An 18,841-nucleotide genomic window follows, 5' to 3' on the forward strand; every position below is an offset into this window, starting at 1 on the left:
TTTATTTTATCTGCTGAAATTGGAAAGTTCTGTTGCTTACTTGCGCCGTGCATGGACATAGGATCGGAAGTAGTTGGTAGAAAACATACTATTAACATTTAAATATATTTATTGAATAACGAAACGTTCAAGTATCACATTCTATTATTTTCTAAGTCATGTAAAAAATAGAGGATTCGATTTGGTATAGTTTGTCGCGCCAGATATTGGCGAACAATATATTGTACTAGTATTTCACGAACCATCTTGTCAGAAGCATGTCCTAAAACGTGCATACATCGGAAAATTTATAAAATAGTTGAGACGCTTCTCGCCGCTTAGATACCGTTCAACGATTCACACTATTGTATTAAAACACAACCGTCGGTTCTATTTAAAGTGAAAGTTGATCGCGTAACTGTCCTACAGTAGTCTCGTCTCTAAAAACGCCGTCAATCCACGAACTGCGTAACGTAACATTGGTAAAACCACCAAGCATTTGAAACTCTTAATTTCTTCCCTCTTCTGTTCGATCCGTGTCACGAACTTCGTTCCATGGCTGTATATTGCCACTGCCACCAAATAGAAAGATCACCATGCATATTATACAGACCGCCGCGCCGATCCAGAAGACAATTTGCCATCTCTCTATAGGGTTCTAGAACGCAGGAAACGTAAACTAATTAAAGTAACCCTTCAACGGCTCGTCTGAAACTGCAATAATGTCGAAGCTCTATCCAAATACTGTATACGTACACGCAAACAATGATAGCGGAGGCACTTACACAAAGTGCTGAACTGTGAGGTCACCTACTGGATGAATTTGTGTCGACACATACCCATGCTATTAAGATGATGACAGTGATTGGACGTTGGATGACAAGGTGTACGTGTAACATGTGCAGCAAGCGGATCACGAATGGTTGCGACTTGTAGGTACTTCTCGTACTATAAGAGTTTAGACGATATAGAGACGAGTAGTACCCACGAGTCGTCACCACAGCGACAGTCTGGACAAATATGGGTGCGATGGTTTAACGAGACGCGTTCTCCTTAGTCGCTCTGGCGTGATTTGTGCTCGCCGATATTGACACTATGATTAGTATCTGGGCGATGGGAATTACCGGATACTTGTAACGCGCACGCCACGCTGATGCAAAAGTACTTCTTCCCATCTCCCCTCCCATACGCCGGAGAAACCAATCGTCACGTGAAAATACTGAAATAGGGCACGCGTGTATGAAATCTTAGGCGCTAGAGCTCAGTGAAATCACGGACACGAACGGATTCATTTTGGATGCATCGCATACACAATTCCCCAGTACTGCCCGTACTATGAGTTACGCAACAGAGTACAGGGCTGGGCTGAGGTGTCGAGTATGCCAAGAGCACCTTCACGTGCAGTAAGCTGTAACTAGATATTCGACGGTATGTCGCAACGATAAGCGAGAAAGAAAAAGAATTATGTAATTCGTTCGACCCGCGACGTTTCTGACGTTAGTGTGGTTGTTTTGCGAGTGATAAACAATGGATGCAGCAAGCGAACACATCGATCCCAATTGCCAAATTGTAAAGGGCACCAACCGCGGCGCGATACTATTAAAGAGGGAAGGACTTACCCCGTATTTGCCAGCGATTTCCTCCACCAACGGCGGGATAATCATGCCCGATGTGGCCCCGATCGTGTTCATAATACCGTAGATGAAACCAGCGTAATTCGGTGACAAGTCCTGATTGTTGGACAAGTTGGAGATGCTAGCTGCTCCGTTGAAGCCCAACGCCAGCACCAGGAACACGTTTGCGACGAACAGACGGCATCCCGCGTAGCCAACCAGAATGAGGAAAATGCCTGGAATGAAGTGGGCTGGAAAGAAGAAGAAGAAATGTAATCGACGAAACACCCGTTAGCCCCGAAGGACGCTCGACATCCCGGACAAAGGGGGAGTTGCAGTCAGAGAACTTACAGAATATCGTGGCACCTTTGCGAAGAACGGTAATAGAGACGATCTGCTTGCGTTTCAGCGTGTCACCGCCCCAGCTGAAGATGAATCCGAAGAACATCCTGCCGGCCCAAGGCAGACTCGCGGCTAAGCCACCCTTCGTCAGCTGGAACCCCAGTGCTTTCGTCAGGTACAGCATCATCGCGTTTTGAAAGAAGAACACCAGGAAGAGATTGCCAAAGTGGCAGCAGACCAGGCTGATGAACGGCACCGAGGTTAATATTGCCTTGATAGGCGTCTGCGCTAGAGATGGCTTCTTCGCCGCCACCGTCCCTGCTTGCGAACTGAAACAAGGCACGTCTGTTCAGGAGGTCCTCGAGCTCGTACTAAAACAGCCTCTGGAACAGGTCGTATCACCTTAGAATATACTGCTTCTCTTCGTCGGAGATACCAGGATGCTCCGAGGGCGAGTCGTACGTGAGAATGGCAAAGAACATTATCCACACGAGCATCAGCAACGAGGGAATATACCAGCCGTTCTCCCAGTTAATCTTTTCAGCGATAACAGCCACCAGGGGGTAGGTGAGTATGGTGCCGAATGTGCCGCCCAGCAGCGACCAGACGAAGCGCGCCTTTTCGTCGGGCGGAGCCCATTTGGCGACCAGGGTGTGACACGCCGGGAATGTTACTCCACCAGTCACACCGACCACGATCCTCATGAAGATCAGAAGGCCCCAGTGAATCTGGGCGAAGATAGGAGTGAACAGGCACACTACGGCAGCCAGCAAGGACGTCCAGAGGATGACTTTCTTAGGTCCCCAGCGTAGGGCCAGGATACCACCCATCAAGTTCCCGGGGACATTCCCGTAGCTGTAGGCTGCTATCAGCTGACCTCGTATTTGCGGCTGCCAGTCGAAAGGCAGGCCAGTGGCGAACTGAATGGGCGCGTCCGATGGTCGAGTTTCGCGGGGCAAGCGAATGCTCGACGAGTGATAGTCCACCTCGTCGTCCTGGGCCGCTTCCAGCTTCTGCTGCAGGATGTGGTCCTCCAGGTAGGCTCCTGGGTCCAACCAGGATATCGCGCGACGCACTCGGTGCTGTTCGGCGCACGCGCCTCCTGACTCGTTACCGGGCAAGGCCTTGATCATCGGCACCGCCAAGATCGGCATCTGTAGACGACACATGTAGCTCGTCCAGCATGCCGTGAACATCATCAGGCAGATGATCACTCGCGTAGGTATCCATCCTGTGAAATAAAAAGTGGGATCGGCGAGAGTTCAATGCTCGTCGAGCAGTCACTCTCTCGTCAACGGGGCAATCGCTGACGCAGAAGCGTCTTAAGATCATTGCAGGCCCCTGGGCAAAGCAACGCGCTGGGGCCCCTGAATGGGACTTAAAATCAGACTTCTTTCTATTTAGGAGCACCTGGCGACTGTAAACGCCACTGTAGTGACGCATCTGCAGGCTAAACTGCTTAAATATCAAAGGTTTTGAGACCATCTTCCTGTTTACACCGCTTGGATCGAACTTACGCAACAGCTTCCATGTTATGGAATCCGGGCCCGTGAAAAATTGGGACACGCCGGACGAGCTTTGCGGAATCGACATTAATAAATGTGCAACTTATAGTAACCACAATAGCTGGACAGTAGCGGACAGGAGGAATGCTACGAATTCCCATGCCTACCACGATTTATAGACGTTTGTCAGCTTTGCTTGTTTGCTCTTCCAATTAAAAGTCGTTATGCCTACATATTCACCCTGCTAACGGATCGCTCTACCGCTCTTCCAATTTTCACCGAACGGCGCGGGAAAGGGAGCATGGCTTAAGTGTTCCAAGTTTTCCTCCGAGAAAGACTCGTTCACCTAGACCGCTGTCGGGCTCTAGCTCGGCTACTTAGATCCGCGGATACGCAGGGAGGAAAATACGCCAACGCACACCTTTCATTTTCGATTGGTTCATTGGAATGTAACTCGGTCTATTGAGAAAAAGTTCAAGATAGTTCCACGGGCCGGGGATTCTTTTATAGAATCCGACCGCGACGTAATTGTATGCGCGCTTAAACACAGACACACGCGGACGGAGCTGCGGATACCGTTTTTTTTAATTAATTATTTGAAACTTTCCTTCGTCGACTTGTTAGTCGACGGCTGGTAACGACACAACGCGATTTCCAAAGAAAGTTCTCGACCACTTTCCAACCATGCCGCACCGTATATTTACAAACCATCTACCGTACGCTATTATCCACAAAATCGTTGCCGCTCTCGGTGTACCGATCGACTTTACGCATCACGGGACCGCGCGGCGAAGTCCTTTTTCACCTTGCAGCATCGTATCTTTATCGGCACTTTGTAAAATCGCCTCTACGTGCGAACGTGTAACCGAAATAGCGAACGTTTAAATGCCTGAATGTCACGGTGGGATATTTACGAGGATGTCGAACGGGCAAAAAATGTTATAAATATCGGCGAGTTCGAAGGTGACGCTCGTTACACGGCGGTTAATCTTCAAACGAAAATTAGCTAAGCGATTCAAGCGATCCCCGTGTAAGGCGGTTAAATAACGGGTATGTATCGGGAAACTATGCCGGGAATTCCAGAGATTATGCTAAACGTCGCGAGAGATTTCGACGACCGTAGGAAATCTAGGAAGAACGATCAAAGTGAACGATAAAATCATCGAAATTGAAAGCCTCGAGCGTTAGCGGGGAACGGTCCCCGTTCCGACAATTCGAGACGTTTCAAAGGGATTCGTGAAGAATCTTTAAGTATGAACTGTTTCACTCACGTGGGATAATCCTCCTGTAGATTCGAGTATAGTACTCCTTGTAGTACATTCTGGGAGATCGACGATGATTTCACTGGACACGCACCAGCGGAAGGGACCTTTGACGAGGACCGTTCTTCTTCAGGACATTTTCCAACAACTTGCGAGAACTTGAAACTGTCGTAAGCCACCTGGACGCGACACCGACCTCATTCGGCTGAGTAGTGACTGATGACATGAACGCGTCTAGCTCGGGTATTTAAGGGGTCGGGCAGGTAAGAGTAAGTGGGGACACCAGGTACATCCCATCCTTTGGATAGAAAAGGACACCTAGAGATTTAGGGATCGTGCGCGCCGCCCTTACCTGGGGGGGCCTCCTGCGGGATTCCATCGCCTCGACGATACACAGAGCTCTGGCTGTGGTGAAGAATATTCAGTAACGTTTCCATTACAATTTATTAAAATATATATTGAGTGGGCAATGCCACGCTATCACCTATACCATGCGAATGTAACAATTGTAACTAATCTACTGTTTGCAGGTGATCGCTCCAAGTAATTCCAGCCTTCAGATGCACCTTTGAGGAATCGAATCAAGACTCGCCATTAAGGATTCATCTCTACTTTATTTATTTTCACATAATTTATGGCATTCGCAAGATGACCGTGTAGTATGGATGAAACTGTATGGACCGTAATAGGAAAACGTTGGAACACGATGGCATTAGAGTGGCCGAATGTAACGCGGGACCTGGAAAAGCGGGACGCAGTCAGCCACTATTGTCGCATGTTCTTTCGTGCGGTTTTGATTTGACATCGCAGAACGCGGCTTCCTTAATTTTCAATAATTTGCCGGGGCCTTACGTAATACTGCGATCTGCCCGCTGCACTGCCAATTCGTGCAATCGTAATGAAACTCCTAGGCAGGCTTCTCGCGGCATTATGACATTTGTTCGGCGAAGTATACAGCAGAGAATCTCAGCCGGCCGTATGGATAACGCGTACGCATCTCTCGACGTGCCTTTTATCGATTCTCTTTCGCGGAGAACCGCGAACTCGTATTCAAGCCTGAAACATCAATGGGGACCGATTCGAGTTCGCGGTACATTAACGCGATTACAGTTACATAAAGACAGCATTGTCTCCGGTGGCATGCCGATAAACTTTCGCTGATCGATATCGCGGGCAGTTGCCAATAACACGCTCTGTACGTGTCAACGTGTATCGCGACGCTAATTGAAACAGGAAGCTGTACCCATACCACATCCGCAGCGGTGGGATGGGAGCGATTAAAATGAGCGCGTTTAAGTTTATCTATCTTTTATGTCGACTGGTCTCGCGTCTTCGTATCCGAATGATCTAGTTCGAAGCTTGTAAAGGAGTGGCGTTGCTTGCGCTGGCAGCGACGCGGTTTCATTTCAGAGCAGGATTCTATTCCGTTGAGGAGGTTTGTTAATTAAAATGCGCCGGGCTTGTTGTAAAGTATATGTTGAAATGTCTCGGTTGGCGACGGCTACTTTCCACAAATGCTAGAGGACCGCCCCTCTGGAAAAAATAATTATGCAGTTTAACCGTTAGGTCGGCTTTTGCGCCGGGACCATTCTGTGCCCCTCGACAATAAACACCGTGCATTTCCAAGCGAAATCCTACGGCTCAAGTAAAGGGACAATCCTGCGTACAGGCGCGTTCAATGGGTCCAACTACCTGGCCGTGCTTTCGAGTTCGGGTAAGGTCACCGGCTACCTAAATAACCAATTTGCAGGTATGACGCCCGACGCATAGGAGTAAAGATTAGAAGAAACGAAACTTTCGTGGAAACTGCTGCAGAGCAGCGATGGACGTTCGAATTTTTATCCTGCAAATTTTCAGTCGGAACAGTCAGCGTCCTGCTTCGAATCGGCTCGACTATGCGCTTCTCCGAAATTAACAAGTCTAATATTTGCCGCTCGATGCGCGACAAGTGGCCGGCGAGAAATATTCCGAGGAAACAGGTGTGCGCAGGGACAGCCCCGCGGAAGGTTTACGCGCGAACAATGAGCAGACGGTTTGGAAGTAAGAAAGGGGCTAGCGGAAAGGAGCATTCGAATTTGGGGAACAAGAGGAATACGTGTTCCTCGAATCGGTGTACTCCAGGTATCCTGTAAGTCAATAATTCCAAACTGTTATCCTCTGCTGGCGGATCCCTTGCAGGTACGTGCCTCTCGGACAGTACGAAGTTCCCCAAATTGACCTACCTGCTTGCCATCGGTCGTCGGTTGCAATAAACTCGCGTCTCTTCGCATTCATTATTCGGAGCTCGCGTTATTTAATGCTTGCTCGTTTTGTTTGCCAGGATTGTTACGTGCATGTGTATGCGATTTGCGCAGTTTTAGTCGATGACGGAGCGAACTATCTAATATAGCTGAACAAAATGGGATATTTCTCCTTTTTTTCCTGGAGTTGCAGCTTGGAAAGTGAAAGTGATTTCTTTGAAAGAACTCCCTCAGGAAGGTCACCTTGAACTTTTTAAATGGAGCTATGGGTTTTTCAATGGCTAGCCTTTTCAGCAGCCCCAGCTGCGGAAGATGCAGGAGGATATACAAGTACCTATTTCTTCCGCCGTCATGGAAATATATCAACATATAATATCGACGTGCGCTACGAAAAGTAGCACGCTTCATTTTTCTTACGAAAAACATATTTGATTGCTTAGCCACGAAGAATAGCACGTTTTGGATTATACTGCTAGGAACTATCGCGTTTAGGCGCGTGATTAATTTAAATTGTTGAAGTGCATTTTGCATCGAAGAATTGAACTTTTGGAAATATTGTTTAATAAATAATAACTCCATCTAATCTCCAAAAGGAAACACGTATGAAAATTTTAATCTACATAATTTAAGTACGGTATTTTAATTTTTAATAAATTACCCGCCTAGTACTAAATAAAAATGGCGTCGGAAGGTATTTAAATTGACTCACTGGACGTTTCGTAGCCAACCATCCAAATGTGCTGCTTTTCGTAGCTACAGTCGGAATATGCTACTTTTCATGGCAAACCGCTCAAACGTGCTAATTTTCGCAGCGAAAGACGAAAGATGTTATTTTTCGTAGTTAACCATCCAAATAAGTATGCTGCTTTTCGTAGCTACAGTCGGAACGTGCTACTTTTCGTGGCAAGCCGCTCGAACATGCTAGTTTTCGCAGCGAAAACCGAAACGCGATAGTTTTCGTAACAACGAAGACAAACGTGCTGTTTTTCGTAAGAAAATTGAAACGTGCTACTTTTCGTAACGCAGTTCGATTATATTAATTGCAATTTCGAAGGCTTTTATTTTAAAGGTAGGTAATCTTTATAAATTAGCAGAATCATTCATCGCCCAGATTAACAAAAGTAATCGCAAATATTTGATGGGCTCCAAAGTTCACTGACGAGCCGGTAAAGGTGGAAAGACAGATTGTATTTTAAACAGTTCGTCTCAGACAGTCATTCCGAGTTGTAACAGTCTGCCTGCTCTGGAAGTCGAAATTATACGAAAGATGAAAAACGGGAACGAAATACTTGCAGAGGCCCTGAAAGAACAGGTAACGAATTTTCCCATCTCTCATCGTATCACTGCATTCTTTCCCCCCCTTGTCGTCTATTTCGCGTTGAAATATCGCTTTTAAGGTTATGTTGCGCTCGTACTTATCAACCCAGTATAATAGGCCAAGTGGCTGGTTATCATGGGAACCAGTATTTTCAACTAGATAGAAGCAAAGACGAGGTATAGGTCCTAATTTCTTATGCCTTTTACCCATTGTTAAACTTTTATACGTTTTTTCAATTACCGACATTTATGCGCACATGTTAAGTACCTTCCTATAAGTTTATCTTATCAGTTATTACAATACTGCAAATATCAGTAGTGGCTCAATCGATTTAACAATTGAAAATTGTACGCATGGAAAAAATGAAGGTTCAGTTATACTCAGGGCCGGCGCGAGGATGGTTGGCACCCTTATGCAAGACAATTTTTGGCGTCCCCAAATTTTTGCACCTGTTTTCTATTTAATATGTTTTGTCTTTACGAGGTACAATAAAAAGAAAATACATTTACATTTTCTTTACGTGGGAGTTGGATTCCTTTATTATTAAGTGTGCGATATAGTTTTTTATCGCCTCCTTCGACTGGCGCCCTTGTGCGGCGCATAACTTGCATAATGGATTGCGCCGGCCCTGTTTATACCTACACAGTTTATCTTCTTCGTACAAAAGAACGGTTAATATATATTAATTCCTCAATTAGAAATACTTGTGCAGCGTTCCAATATATTTCTTTGTTAAAGATAGTCAAAAGAATAACGGTAGGGGCTCGTTTATTCTTGCTCACGGTGTCGGGGTCGGAAAATTGGAAATTCCCGAGACGTTTATGGCACGCCATATAAACCGTACTTGAACGGCTTAAATCCGTGGGGCGCGTAAGCCAGGAAGACTTTCTCATAAAACAATTTACATTGTTTTCCTGGAGAAGCGGTTGGACAACCAGCGTTATATTTAAATTCCGCAATGTTCCCCGCATTCTTTTACATTCATTAAACCTTAACAAAGAATCGTTTACATCGAAAGTGTCGAAAATAATGGTACTTACCTGTCTTTAGTCGCCTTATAAGGGGGGTCCGCTCCTCTTCGTAACGGAACATGCTGTTTGCAATTAATCGAACCCTCCCTTCAATCAAAGAAGATTTATACACGTAGCTTTAAAACGCGCGCATTGAAACTTTTCAATTATGTTCCAACGTTCGATAGATATTTGTTTTCTTACTGCGACACAGTAACTTTATCAATAATGGATCTACTTAGGCGCCAATAATACGCTCGTTTCAGGAACGCTTCGAGCAATTGATATTGTAGTTAATTCAGTCCGTTAATTTGTTTTCGTTGAAATAAGTAACCGAACAACGACGTAAATTTTATTTATTGACACTGCTCGGCTCGCGGGGATATAAACGTAACGTATAATCTCGTATAAACGATACCGTTAGATACCGTATTTTTACGCATTTTCCTTTCTGCCGCGTTTATCGCGGTTGCTGACTCCCGTGCCACCCTCATGGCGCAGCAAAGAGAATGCGTGCACTTTGTACGCAACTTTAATAAATAGATATCTTTTTCTTGGTAAAAACATCAAACATTTAAACTTGCGTTTAAAAGGACATTGCAAAGCCACTTACATTTCCTTCGAATGGGCCCTATATGCTTTTTTTCAATCTACCCTTTGTCTTTCTTTCTTTCTTTTTTTTGACCCTTAAAATTGTTCTCATTATTTTTTTCTGTTTAAAACAGGGTATCGAGTATGTGTTCGGAATCATGGGGCATCCTGTGATCGATCTAGCCATATCCATGCAGGTTGCAGGTCTCCAGTATCTTGGATTTAGAAACGAGCAAGCAGCGTGCTACGCTGCGCAAGCTTACGGCTACCTGACGAGTATGTGCGGGGAAATCCTTAAATTCTGAGTCAGGGCTTGAAACCGTTGTTATATCGATTGCGATTCTTGCAACAGTTATGAAGATTATGTTCTGAATAACGGTTACGAAGAACCTAAACGCCAAACTATGTATCAGTTTAAGTTACGATTCCTATATCTGTTCTGATCAGTTCTACAGCCGTTATTTTTTAGATTCTATATTAATTCCAAAACGGTTGTAGAACCGATTCTTGTAACATATAAGCAAAATTGTTTGAAACCTATTATAAATAAGTAATATATATTATGTACACATTTGTGCACACATATACAATTATTTTGTAACATGAAAAGTATCCGTCAACATAAATGTTTGGTAATTATACCGACGAGGGTCCACCTCGCCGGCTTCAATGATCTCTGAATATATGTTGACAGGGTCGTGAAAGAATTGTTACACGCGAAGCCGAGCAAATAATTCGAACCGCGTAATTGATATTTGTATCGCTGCTTGTAACGATTCTTTTTTACACTGTGCGAGTTTCGCGTCGCTTCCCGAGTCAATTAAAGTTTTATATATTTCTTTTTAATTAGGAAAACCTGCGGTAGTGTTATGCGTTTCCGGGCCAGGATTGCTTCACGTGGTCGGCGGCATGGCGAACGCGCAAGTGAATTGTTGGTGAGCGTTGTCCGGGCCTTATTCACACCCATTCGTCTTGTAAAATTTATAAATCGAAAGTTCCTTCGCCTCGCAATAGTAGCATATACCGCTGAGACAGGTTTTTTTGCTGGAAAATTATTGTTCCGTCACGCCGCGCAGGAATTTATATTGTTATCTTGGATGCGCTTGCGCGAGCGCCCGTATCTTTCATCTCATACGAAAATGGTAATCTTATATCAAACGATTATGGTCTATTGTGTAACCCTGTCTCGCGTTCGTTGTGCCATATTATTAAAAAGAATACACGGCATTAGATAATGATTATGTAAACGTGTCCTGTATCGAGTATGTCAAAACATTCAGAGGCGTCAGAAAGGAGAACATGCGCGTCGGGAATAGAATGAAAGAGAGACTTAGCGTGTCGCAGTATTGTAATTAAAGCTAAGACATCGCTTCTGCTCGACCGTGGGCATCGTTGATGAGTAGTATTAGGATCCCTGCAATGTAAATTTGTTGCAGGCCGGTCATAGTAATTGGGGGATCGTGTCCCCAGGATCACGAAGGTATCGGCGGTTTTCAGGAATGGCCACAGGTAGAAGCCAGTAAACCCTATTGTAAATATGCCGCCAGGCCTCCGCAGGCAATTCTCATACCGCTTCACGTGGAAAAGGCCGTTCGTCTTTCTACTTACGGTCGCCCAGGTATATTTATCTCAAATGCTTCACTGTCACGGTGCAAAGTGATTGTACATTCTTGATACTGTTTCCAGGCGTCGCGTACTTGGACTTCCCAGCGACTATACTGACCCAATCGGTCGATGAAGATAAAATATATAAGGTGGCGCCTTGCCCACCGCCACCACTCATCTATCCTGACCGCCAATTAGTTCAGCAGGCGGCTAACTTACTCATGCGAGCGAAAAAGCCTTTAATAATTGTTGGAAAAGGTAGTGGATTTGTATGGCAGTTATTTCAAATGCATCATTTTCGAAAGTCGCCCCTGGTCACTGTGAAATCGTTTTACAGGGGCTGCTTACGGCAGAGCGGAAAAAGAAATCCGTAGCCTTGTGTATTCGACGGGTATTCCGTTCCTTCCGACGCCAATGGGAAAGGGAGTTGTTCCGGACACGGACGAACGATGCGTTTCTACCGCGCGAACCGCCGCGTTGCAACAAAGCGACGTTGTTTTATTACTGGGCGCCAGATTGAATTGGATGCTACATTTCGGCCGCCCGCCTCGTTATCAATCTGATGTTAAAGTGATACAGGTAGTAGTCATGCAATTTGTCTTGTAAAACTGAACAACGATCAGCGAATGAATACTTAATATCCTTGAGTTTAGATCGACTTATGTCCAGAAGAATTGCATAATTCTATTCCATCTGCAGTCGCGATTCAGTCTGATGTATCCACAGCCGTGGAGTGTCTCGTTACCATTTTGAAATCGCTCAAATGGTCCATCCATCGAAGCAGTCCGTGGTGGCAAGATCTTCTGGCTAAATCCAACAAAAATAAAGCAATGGTTCACGTAAGCATCAATTGCAATAGTGTATATCGCTAGAAAAAAACGAGTTACATTTTCTTTTATTTCTTTCCGTAGAAAATGTCACTGGACACTTCTGTGCCTTTAAATTACTATACTGTTTTCAAACATATCCAAGATACCATTCCAGCAGGTCAGCTCTCGGTCGTACACAACTCAGTGTAGACAGCGCGAGGTAAAACCATGCCAACCATTGTTTCTTTTATAGATTCCATCATTTGCTCGGAAGGAGCCAACACAATGGACATTGGAAAGACCATGTTATTGAACAACGAACCCCGCCACAGATTGGACGCCGCTACCTTTGGTACTATGGGGGTGGGTTTAGGTTTCGCCATCGCAGCCGCTCTTTATTGCAAAAACAACGCGCCCACGAAACGAGTCTTTTGCGTGGAAGGAGACAGTGCTTTCGGATTCTCCGGCATGGAAATTGAAACGATGTTTAGGTACTCGACATCGAAAGGTGTTTCTACACGAGATTCTTAACGAGTCGATCTTTATTATAACGTTCGATGTTTCAGGTACAAATTGCCTATCATTATAATTATCGTGAATAACAACGGGATTTATGGCGGCTTAGACACTGAAACTTTCAGGCAAATACAAGCTTCGGGAGAGGCCACGCAAGTGTATGTTTCCCTAATAGCATAGATACTATTTGCAGAAGTGTATGATATTGTGGTACGTGTTAATTTTCAGGACACCGCCGTACTCTTTAACGTGTGAAACGCGTTACGAAAAAATGATAGAGATGTTCGGTCACAAAGGACACTTCTGCACGACCGTGCAAGATATTCAACGTGCCATAAAGTCGTCCCTTCAGGTGGATATAAATCTTACTCTACGTGCAGTTGTTATAAAAGCTATCGGTAGTAATAAGAAATGTTTCTTACAGGTGAAAGATGCACCTAGCATTATAAATATTATGATCAATCCTCAAGCTAGTCGCAAAGAGCAGAAATTTAGCTGGTTGACAGAATCAAAACTTTAAATTTCTTTGTCCACTAAAAGATTATAATTAATGTGGCAAGTAGGGGCAAGATGCATGTTGGTAAAAGTTATTTGTTCGGATATAAAACTACAAAGGTGAAAGGAAGACGTATATCAAAGATTTTTCTAACTTCTGTATTAAAATATTACTTTTATTTTCTTAATAAATACATAATATATACACCAAGCGCTTAATGGCAGACATGGAAGTTAAATATTAGACGGGCTATTATTACACAAGCTTAGACAGGCTACTATTCTCTCCTGGAAAGCAGCAGAGGTGAGAGGATTCTTTAAATTAGTCAGATTATTTTTTTCTTCATTGTTGCTCAAAACATTTTCAACATCCACATCCATAGTTTCAGCCACTGTGGTCAATGTTTTGTTTGCATTAATCACTGCTGTATGTAGCTGTCCATTTTCATTTAAGAGCTCATTAATTACACCCAATTCATTCTTTCTGAAAAAAGCAGAATAAACGTATTATTCATTTGAAATTTTTAAATGACAGTCCTGCTTTGTGTTTACTTAGGTCAACTCTTTGCTAAACGGAAACGCTTAAACTTTACATTTTCAATGCCAGTTGATTAATGGACATTAAAGTCTTCTGAATCTCAACTTTCACGTCAGATTCTGTAGGCTTATCCGGGTTCATATTTATCCAAAACGTTCGGTTGCTCTCGATGATTCAGGAATTGTTGCGGGCAATAGGTGTATGCTGCAAGTTTCAACCAGTTTCAACGAACAGAGGGAAACAAACGGAAACAAACATCATAGTGCGATATGTTACTATATATACGAAACACGTTCGTGCATATCTGTCCTGCATAATAAGAGTGTTAAAGAGGAATAGAGGAAGATAAGAAAGAAGTTAATACGTTTAAGAATATATAAAAAGAGTATCGGAGATTTATCCTATTTCACCAAAGCGGATAGGGAATTTTAAGACACCTGCAACGCGCGATAACTCGTTACGATTCACATATGCACAAATCACACACTGTATAGCAACCAATGACGTTTCTCATACAGGTAAATGACACTCGAGAAATCACAAACCCCGAATTCGTAGGGTTGCTACATCTCCATTGGTCGTCTCTGTATCAAAAGCTCGCGTTAGCAACTTACGCTGTTCAATTCCATTCGCTCACGTTTCAGTGAACGAGAATTTACTCGCGCCTGATTTGCGTAAAAATTATCATTGCTGATTCTGCATAAAATCTAAGCAGATCGTAGGTTGTTGGTTGCTAGCTGAAACAACTCTCTACCAATCGCGACACGTAGGAAAACTGTTGACTGTCGTTTCGTTTCGCCAATGTATGCAGTTGACGTCACATAAAATCGTGCCGCATGAAATGGGAACCTTGAAACTGTAAATTATCGTAAGAAAAGAGAGTCACCGCAGCGAAAATATTCAGCAGAGAGCAGAAGAACGAGGCGAGACGTGTCGTGATGATCATGCCCCAGAGGTCCGTAAACCGGGAGACGTGAATGCTTAGGTTAATCCATCTTTTTCATGTATCACTCTCCAAATGCTTGCTCAGTTCCATCGTAATTTCGCTCTAGTGACTGACTCCTTTATCAGCTGATGAATTTGGTATCGTACAGTGGAACTGCGTGATTAAACGATCCTCGAGGGTTTATCTGGCCGTTCGCCGACGTGTACAATTGTCATGGCAGATTTCGCGTTGAACGAACTAAGCGGTGATCAGACCGAGAAGATCCTGCAGTTCCAGGTGAATCGTCGTTTCACGTACCCTATGTCTCATTCTTTTCTATCGAGTTCTGTCATGATAGAGCAATATCGTTACGATGCTTTCAGGATTTGACTGGTATCGAAGACCTGTCAATCTGCAGAGATGTCTTGCAAAGGCACAACTGGAATTTGGAGGTCGCTGTTCAGGTAAATTTCTTCCCCCTCGCATATTATTTAATCTATATTTATTTCAAGTACTTTAACTCGGTCATGAGAAACAATTGCCACAAGCGTGCATTTGTTTTACGAGGATAAAGCGAAATGATACTTTGTGGGGTATTTAGGTAGATTGCATAACAGATGCATCGATAGTATCTCAAGGACTGATAAAGATCCTTGGAGATTGATGTGTACTATTTTTTTTTTTTATTTATGTAATACTTATAAGCCTTGTGCGGTTTAGTGTTTATTAATCACTTATGCGTGCGACTTAGAAATTTACTGCGTGTATAAAAAGAGAGTCACTCTTCTGTCATATAGGAACAGTTGAATTTGTACGAAGGACGACCATCGATGTATGCACAAGACTCACGATTACGACCGCCACAAGTTGTCGACGATAGTAGTTCTAGAATATATTTTCATTATTCTGAAAGTCCTAGTGGCAGCGGTAGTTATTTATGGTACATCTTTTCCCTGTGTTACGAAAGAGTGATCAGTATCCTACAACTAGTTCTTTCAATATTTAGGGGAAATGTTAGACCTGGTAAGTTTTACTCGCACGAAAGCGAATTGAACTTTGAATAAAGTGTTGCCGATTAAACGTTTAAAAGTTCGGAAATGAAACTTATATATTAATTGTATTTCAAGTGTCCGCTGACCCAGTGGAAGATGTGATTAGCTTCATTCGATCCTACGAAGAACGTTACGGTAGTAGTCATCCTGTTTTTTACCAAGGTTCTTATAGCCAGGCCCTCTCTGATGCAAAACAAGAATTGAGATTTTTATTGGTATATTTGCATAAAGATGAAGCTCAAGATATCGACCAGTGGTGCAGGTAACTTCAATAAAACTCACGATACCGAAATTTTGCGCTAAATTTTGTATGTGTACAGATACATGACACTAAATTGTTCCATACAGGAATACATTAGGTAATTCGGAAGTTGTTCGATATATAAATACACGCACTTTGTTTTGGGCATGTAATGTGCAATCCGGAGAAGGTTACAAGGTGGCGGAAGCTCTTAAATCTGGCTCTTATCCTTTCCTGGTCATTATTGTTTTGAAAGACAATAGAATGACAATAGTTGGCCGGTGTGTAAGAATATTTACTCTTCTAAATTCCTTGCACAATCGTTATGAAAGTAGCATGATTTAAAAAATATATTTTTCTGTACCACAGCCTGGAGGGCACACCATCCCCTTCTGATATAATATCACGTTTACAAGGAATTATAGATCACAACGAAATTAATTTAATACAAGCACGTCAAGAGAGGTATAGAAATTACATTCTTAATACTAAATTTTAATGTAACTTGTGTCGAGTGTTGATTCTGAAACAACTCTTTCTGATATATAGAGCAGAGCGTAGCGCCGCGCAATCTTTACGCCAGCAACAGGATCAAGCATATGAGGAATCGTTAAGAGCGGATCAAGAGAAGGATCGTAAGAGAGAAGAAGAGCGTAAAGCGCGGGAGGAACAAGAAGCTAGAGAACAGGAGCAACTGAATGCACAGGAATTGGAAATTGAACGTATTCGTCGCGAAAAAGAGCTTTCTATTCGTAAAGTACCTCTCGAGCCGGAGCCTAGTAATCCTCGTGCATGTCAGCTCCAAATCAAGCTTGGGGAGAGGACCATGAAGAGACGTTTCCTCATGACGGACACGATAGAGGTACGTTTCAGTATTTCAATTCTCACTATTGCAATTGAATTATTCCTGATTTCTCGTTGTAGGACGTGTATCATTGGATATTTAGTCAACCGGATTCACCAGCGAATTTCGAAATAACTACCAGTTATCCGAAAAGAATTCTGTATCCGTGCAAAGACGTGCTATCATTGTCGTCTGCCGGATTGACTCATAGAGAAGTTCTTCATATTAATGACTTACATGATTAACCTCTGTTGATCTTTCAGTACCGCGTTCATTGTGTTTAAGTATCATTCCACGGGAAAAATGATACTATCGTAAGAGATATTTATCAAAAGATAATATATATATATATACATATATTAATGTGTATATATATATATATATTATTCTGTATATATATATATTTGATACACTCGAGTATTTAACGTGAAGCGTAGTTCCGATGACGGGAGTACAGTTATAATACAGATCCACACACCAGAGAAAGAAAACGGAACTAAAAAGCCGTCTATTATATTACAGCTTCTGCGTAAAACTGTCGGCTAACTAATACATTTATGATGTACCGCGAATAATACGCCCGCTAAAATACACATGGAATAGAAAGAATGTAGATTTCGTTTGAGAAACTGAAATGGAACCCTCGTGCATAAATACGACTTGAGAAAAGCTGTACACCAAACGTTTATCATACTTGCCTCAATACTTCTTAGCATAAACGAATCTTATAATAATCTGACTAAGACCTGTAAAGTAATTTATCAAATAGACGAACAAACGATTAGAGAACGTTATAATTAAAGCACAGAATTGATGCGCGCGCTTTACAGCTTTGAGACTCATCTCAAGAGAGACTGCGGTAATGTCACGCTCTTTTGAATCTGTACTTTAAATATAAGCTACGGAAAGATTCCTAAGAAATGTGGTTCCTTTCGCATCTTACCGTCTACGCAACTCTGGTCAGACTTATTAAAAATGTCGTTAGATATAAATGGGAGAGCGAATTCGCAATAGTTTTGTCCAACATATTAAATTATACTGTATGCAAATTTCTGTATCAGAAAAAGGAAAGAAGTTAAGTGATAATAGTTTATTATCGTAGACTAGAAGGTAATCAGATTCTTTTTGTATATCACGATTTTACGAATACGCATCTAACGATTACTATTCTTTCCTTTAGTTAAACCAGACCGAGGCCCAAATTAAACGCTACCTAGCATATATGTAGTTTAAAGTTGATAATCTCGGGAGAAAGAGTGGCTGCCATTATATGTTCAATTAACATTTGCTGCTTTATCTGTGGGTTGTAAGGAAATTGTTTAGCGCATACATTATTATTATTGGTTTATAAATGTTGAGGTCTTGGAAACGAGGCGTTATTTACACTTTTCGAAAGACTTGCTTGAAGCGTTAAATAATCATTATTGTTTCTTTCGATGGTATACCTACTCCGTACACGAGAGAAGATAAAAACAGTAAGCGAGCGCCGTTTACGAATTTGTATTGCTCCTTCTAAATGTTCTGTAGAATAATATAAAATATTCAAGAGCAATCCATAGCATTTATACATACACATTATATACATATACATATATATAAATCGTTTGATAAAAACAAACACTGTCTGTGCGATGCATCAGATTTGTTAATCATTAAATGTAAACTTTTGTACACACGTTTTACGATGTAGTTTTGATACGTCTTTATTTTCCATCGGATACTCTTCTGTACATATATATAACGCTCGGACATTTTATACCAGCTGGTGTTTGATGCTAGATATTATTATCTTTTTATTATTGTCTAATGCTTAAATAAACATATTCCAAAATATAAACGTAGTGACTATGAACAGTTTTGTGGCACAATTGATGACATTTGTAATACCGTCTTTATGTATCGTTGGCAAAGTTTTCAGTCGAAAGTTGCGATTCGGTTCCAACTGTCTTGTCTTTG

At 42.6% G+C, this 18,841-nt stretch overlaps 3 protein-coding genes and 1 long non-coding RNA gene across 13 annotated transcripts; 2 read left to right on the plus strand and 2 right to left on the minus strand.

Moving 5' to 3' along the window:
• Positions 1 to 91: 91 nt before the first annotated feature.
• LOC143369623 (sialin) lies at positions 92 to 9,563 on the minus strand. 5 transcript variants are annotated; one of them, XM_076813792.1, is made up of 5 exons: positions 9,300 to 9,563; positions 2,337 to 3,165; positions 1,944 to 2,263; positions 1,599 to 1,843; positions 92 to 637 (listed from the first exon to the last, which is right to left on the minus strand). In XM_076813792.1, exons 1-5 carry the CDS (start codon positions 9,349 to 9,351, stop codon positions 488 to 490), a joined length of 1,596 nt encoding a protein of 531 aa, XP_076669907.1. In that variant the 5' UTR covers positions 9,352 to 9,563; the 3' UTR covers positions 92 to 487. The 5 variants fall into 5 exon arrangements, with proteins under 5 accessions (XP_076669907.1, XP_076669908.1, XP_076669909.1 ...); XM_076813793.1 differs by lacking the exon at positions 9,300 to 9,563 and adding an exon at positions 4,711 to 4,930; XM_076813794.1 differs by lacking the exon at positions 9,300 to 9,563 and adding an exon at positions 4,245 to 4,269.
• Hacl (2-hydroxyacyl-CoA lyase) lies at positions 8,010 to 13,490 on the plus strand. Its single transcript, XM_076813790.1, has 12 exons — positions 8,010 to 8,253; positions 9,995 to 10,136; positions 10,711 to 10,795; positions 11,297 to 11,478; positions 11,547 to 11,723; positions 11,803 to 12,044; positions 12,119 to 12,304; positions 12,377 to 12,452; positions 12,528 to 12,765; positions 12,841 to 12,948; positions 13,019 to 13,142; positions 13,215 to 13,490. The coding sequence occupies exons 1-12, from the start codon at positions 8,209 to 8,211 to the stop codon at positions 13,308 to 13,310; spliced, it is 1,701 nt and encodes a 566-aa protein (XP_076669905.1). The 5' UTR covers positions 8,010 to 8,208; the 3' UTR covers positions 13,311 to 13,490.
• Positions 13,491 to 13,878: 388 nt separating this feature from the next.
• Positions 13,879 to 14,422, minus strand: LOC143369644 (uncharacterized). Its single transcript, XR_013085454.1, has 2 exons — positions 14,311 to 14,422; positions 13,879 to 14,132 (listed from the first exon to the last, which is right to left on the minus strand). It is a non-coding gene; the product is annotated as an uncharacterized LOC143369644 (long non-coding RNA).
• A 198-nt stretch (positions 14,423 to 14,620) lies between these two features.
• On the plus strand, positions 14,621 to 18,564 carry Faf2 (Fas-associated factor 2). 6 transcript variants are annotated; one of them, XM_076813811.1, is made up of 9 exons: positions 14,621 to 14,778; positions 14,895 to 15,045; positions 15,132 to 15,212; positions 15,546 to 15,771; positions 15,876 to 16,062; positions 16,149 to 16,322; positions 16,411 to 16,506; positions 16,591 to 16,903; positions 16,966 to 18,564. In XM_076813811.1, the coding sequence occupies exons 2-9, from the start codon at positions 14,983 to 14,985 to the stop codon at positions 17,128 to 17,130; spliced, it is 1,305 nt and encodes a 434-aa protein (XP_076669926.1). In that variant the 5' UTR covers positions 14,621 to 14,778; positions 14,895 to 14,982; the 3' UTR covers positions 17,131 to 18,564. The 6 variants fall into 6 exon arrangements, with proteins under 6 accessions (XP_076669926.1, XP_076669929.1, XP_076669923.1 ...); XM_076813814.1 differs by having other exon boundaries at positions 14,632 to 14,778; positions 14,918 to 15,045; XM_076813808.1 differs by having other exon boundaries at positions 14,638 to 14,778; positions 14,854 to 15,045.
• The last annotated feature ends 277 nt before the right edge of the window (positions 18,565 to 18,841 follow it).

The sequence above is a fragment of the Andrena cerasifolii genome, chromosome 6 (genome assembly GCF_050908995.1).
Source record: "Andrena cerasifolii isolate SP2316 chromosome 6, iyAndCera1_principal, whole genome shotgun sequence".
Lineage (NCBI taxonomy): Eukaryota > Metazoa > Arthropoda > Insecta > Hymenoptera > Andrenidae > Andrena > Andrena cerasifolii.

Excerpts from the sequence above, each read along its gene's own strand:
- Faf2 (XM_076813811.1), top strand. The coding sequence starts at position 14,983 with ATGGCAGATTTCGCGTTGAACGAACTAAGCGGTGATCAGACCGAGAAG. Across the intron at positions 16,507-16,590 it reads ATACAAGCACGTCAAGAGAG|AGCAGAGCGTAGCGCCGCGC; the intron begins GTATAGAAATTA and ends TCTGATATATAG. Across the intron at positions 16,904-16,965 it reads TCATGACGGACACGATAGAG|GACGTGTATCATTGGATATT; the intron begins GTACGTTTCAGT and ends TTCTCGTTGTAG.
- Hacl (XM_076813790.1), top strand. The coding sequence starts at position 8,209 with ATGAAAAACGGGAACGAAATACTTGCAGAGGCCCTGAAAGAACAG. Across the intron at positions 12,305-12,376 it reads AAAATAAAGCAATGGTTCAC|AAAATGTCACTGGACACTTC; the intron begins GTAAGCATCAAT and ends TTCTTTCCGTAG. Across the intron at positions 12,766-12,840 it reads GAAATTGAAACGATGTTTAG|GTACAAATTGCCTATCATTA; the intron begins GTACTCGACATC and ends TCGATGTTTCAG.
- LOC143369623 (XM_076813791.1), bottom strand. The coding sequence starts at position 3,527 with ATGTCGATTCCGCAAAGCTCGTCCGGCGTGTCCCAATTTTTCACGGGC. Across the intron at positions 3,166-3,451 it reads CATAACATGGAAGCTGTTGC|GATGGATACCTACGCGAGTG; the intron begins GTAAGTTCGATC and ends TTTATTTCACAG. Across the intron at positions 1,844-1,943 it reads CAAAGGTGCCACGATATTCT|CCCACTTCATTCCAGGCATT; the intron begins GTAAGTTCTCTG and ends TCTTCTTTCCAG.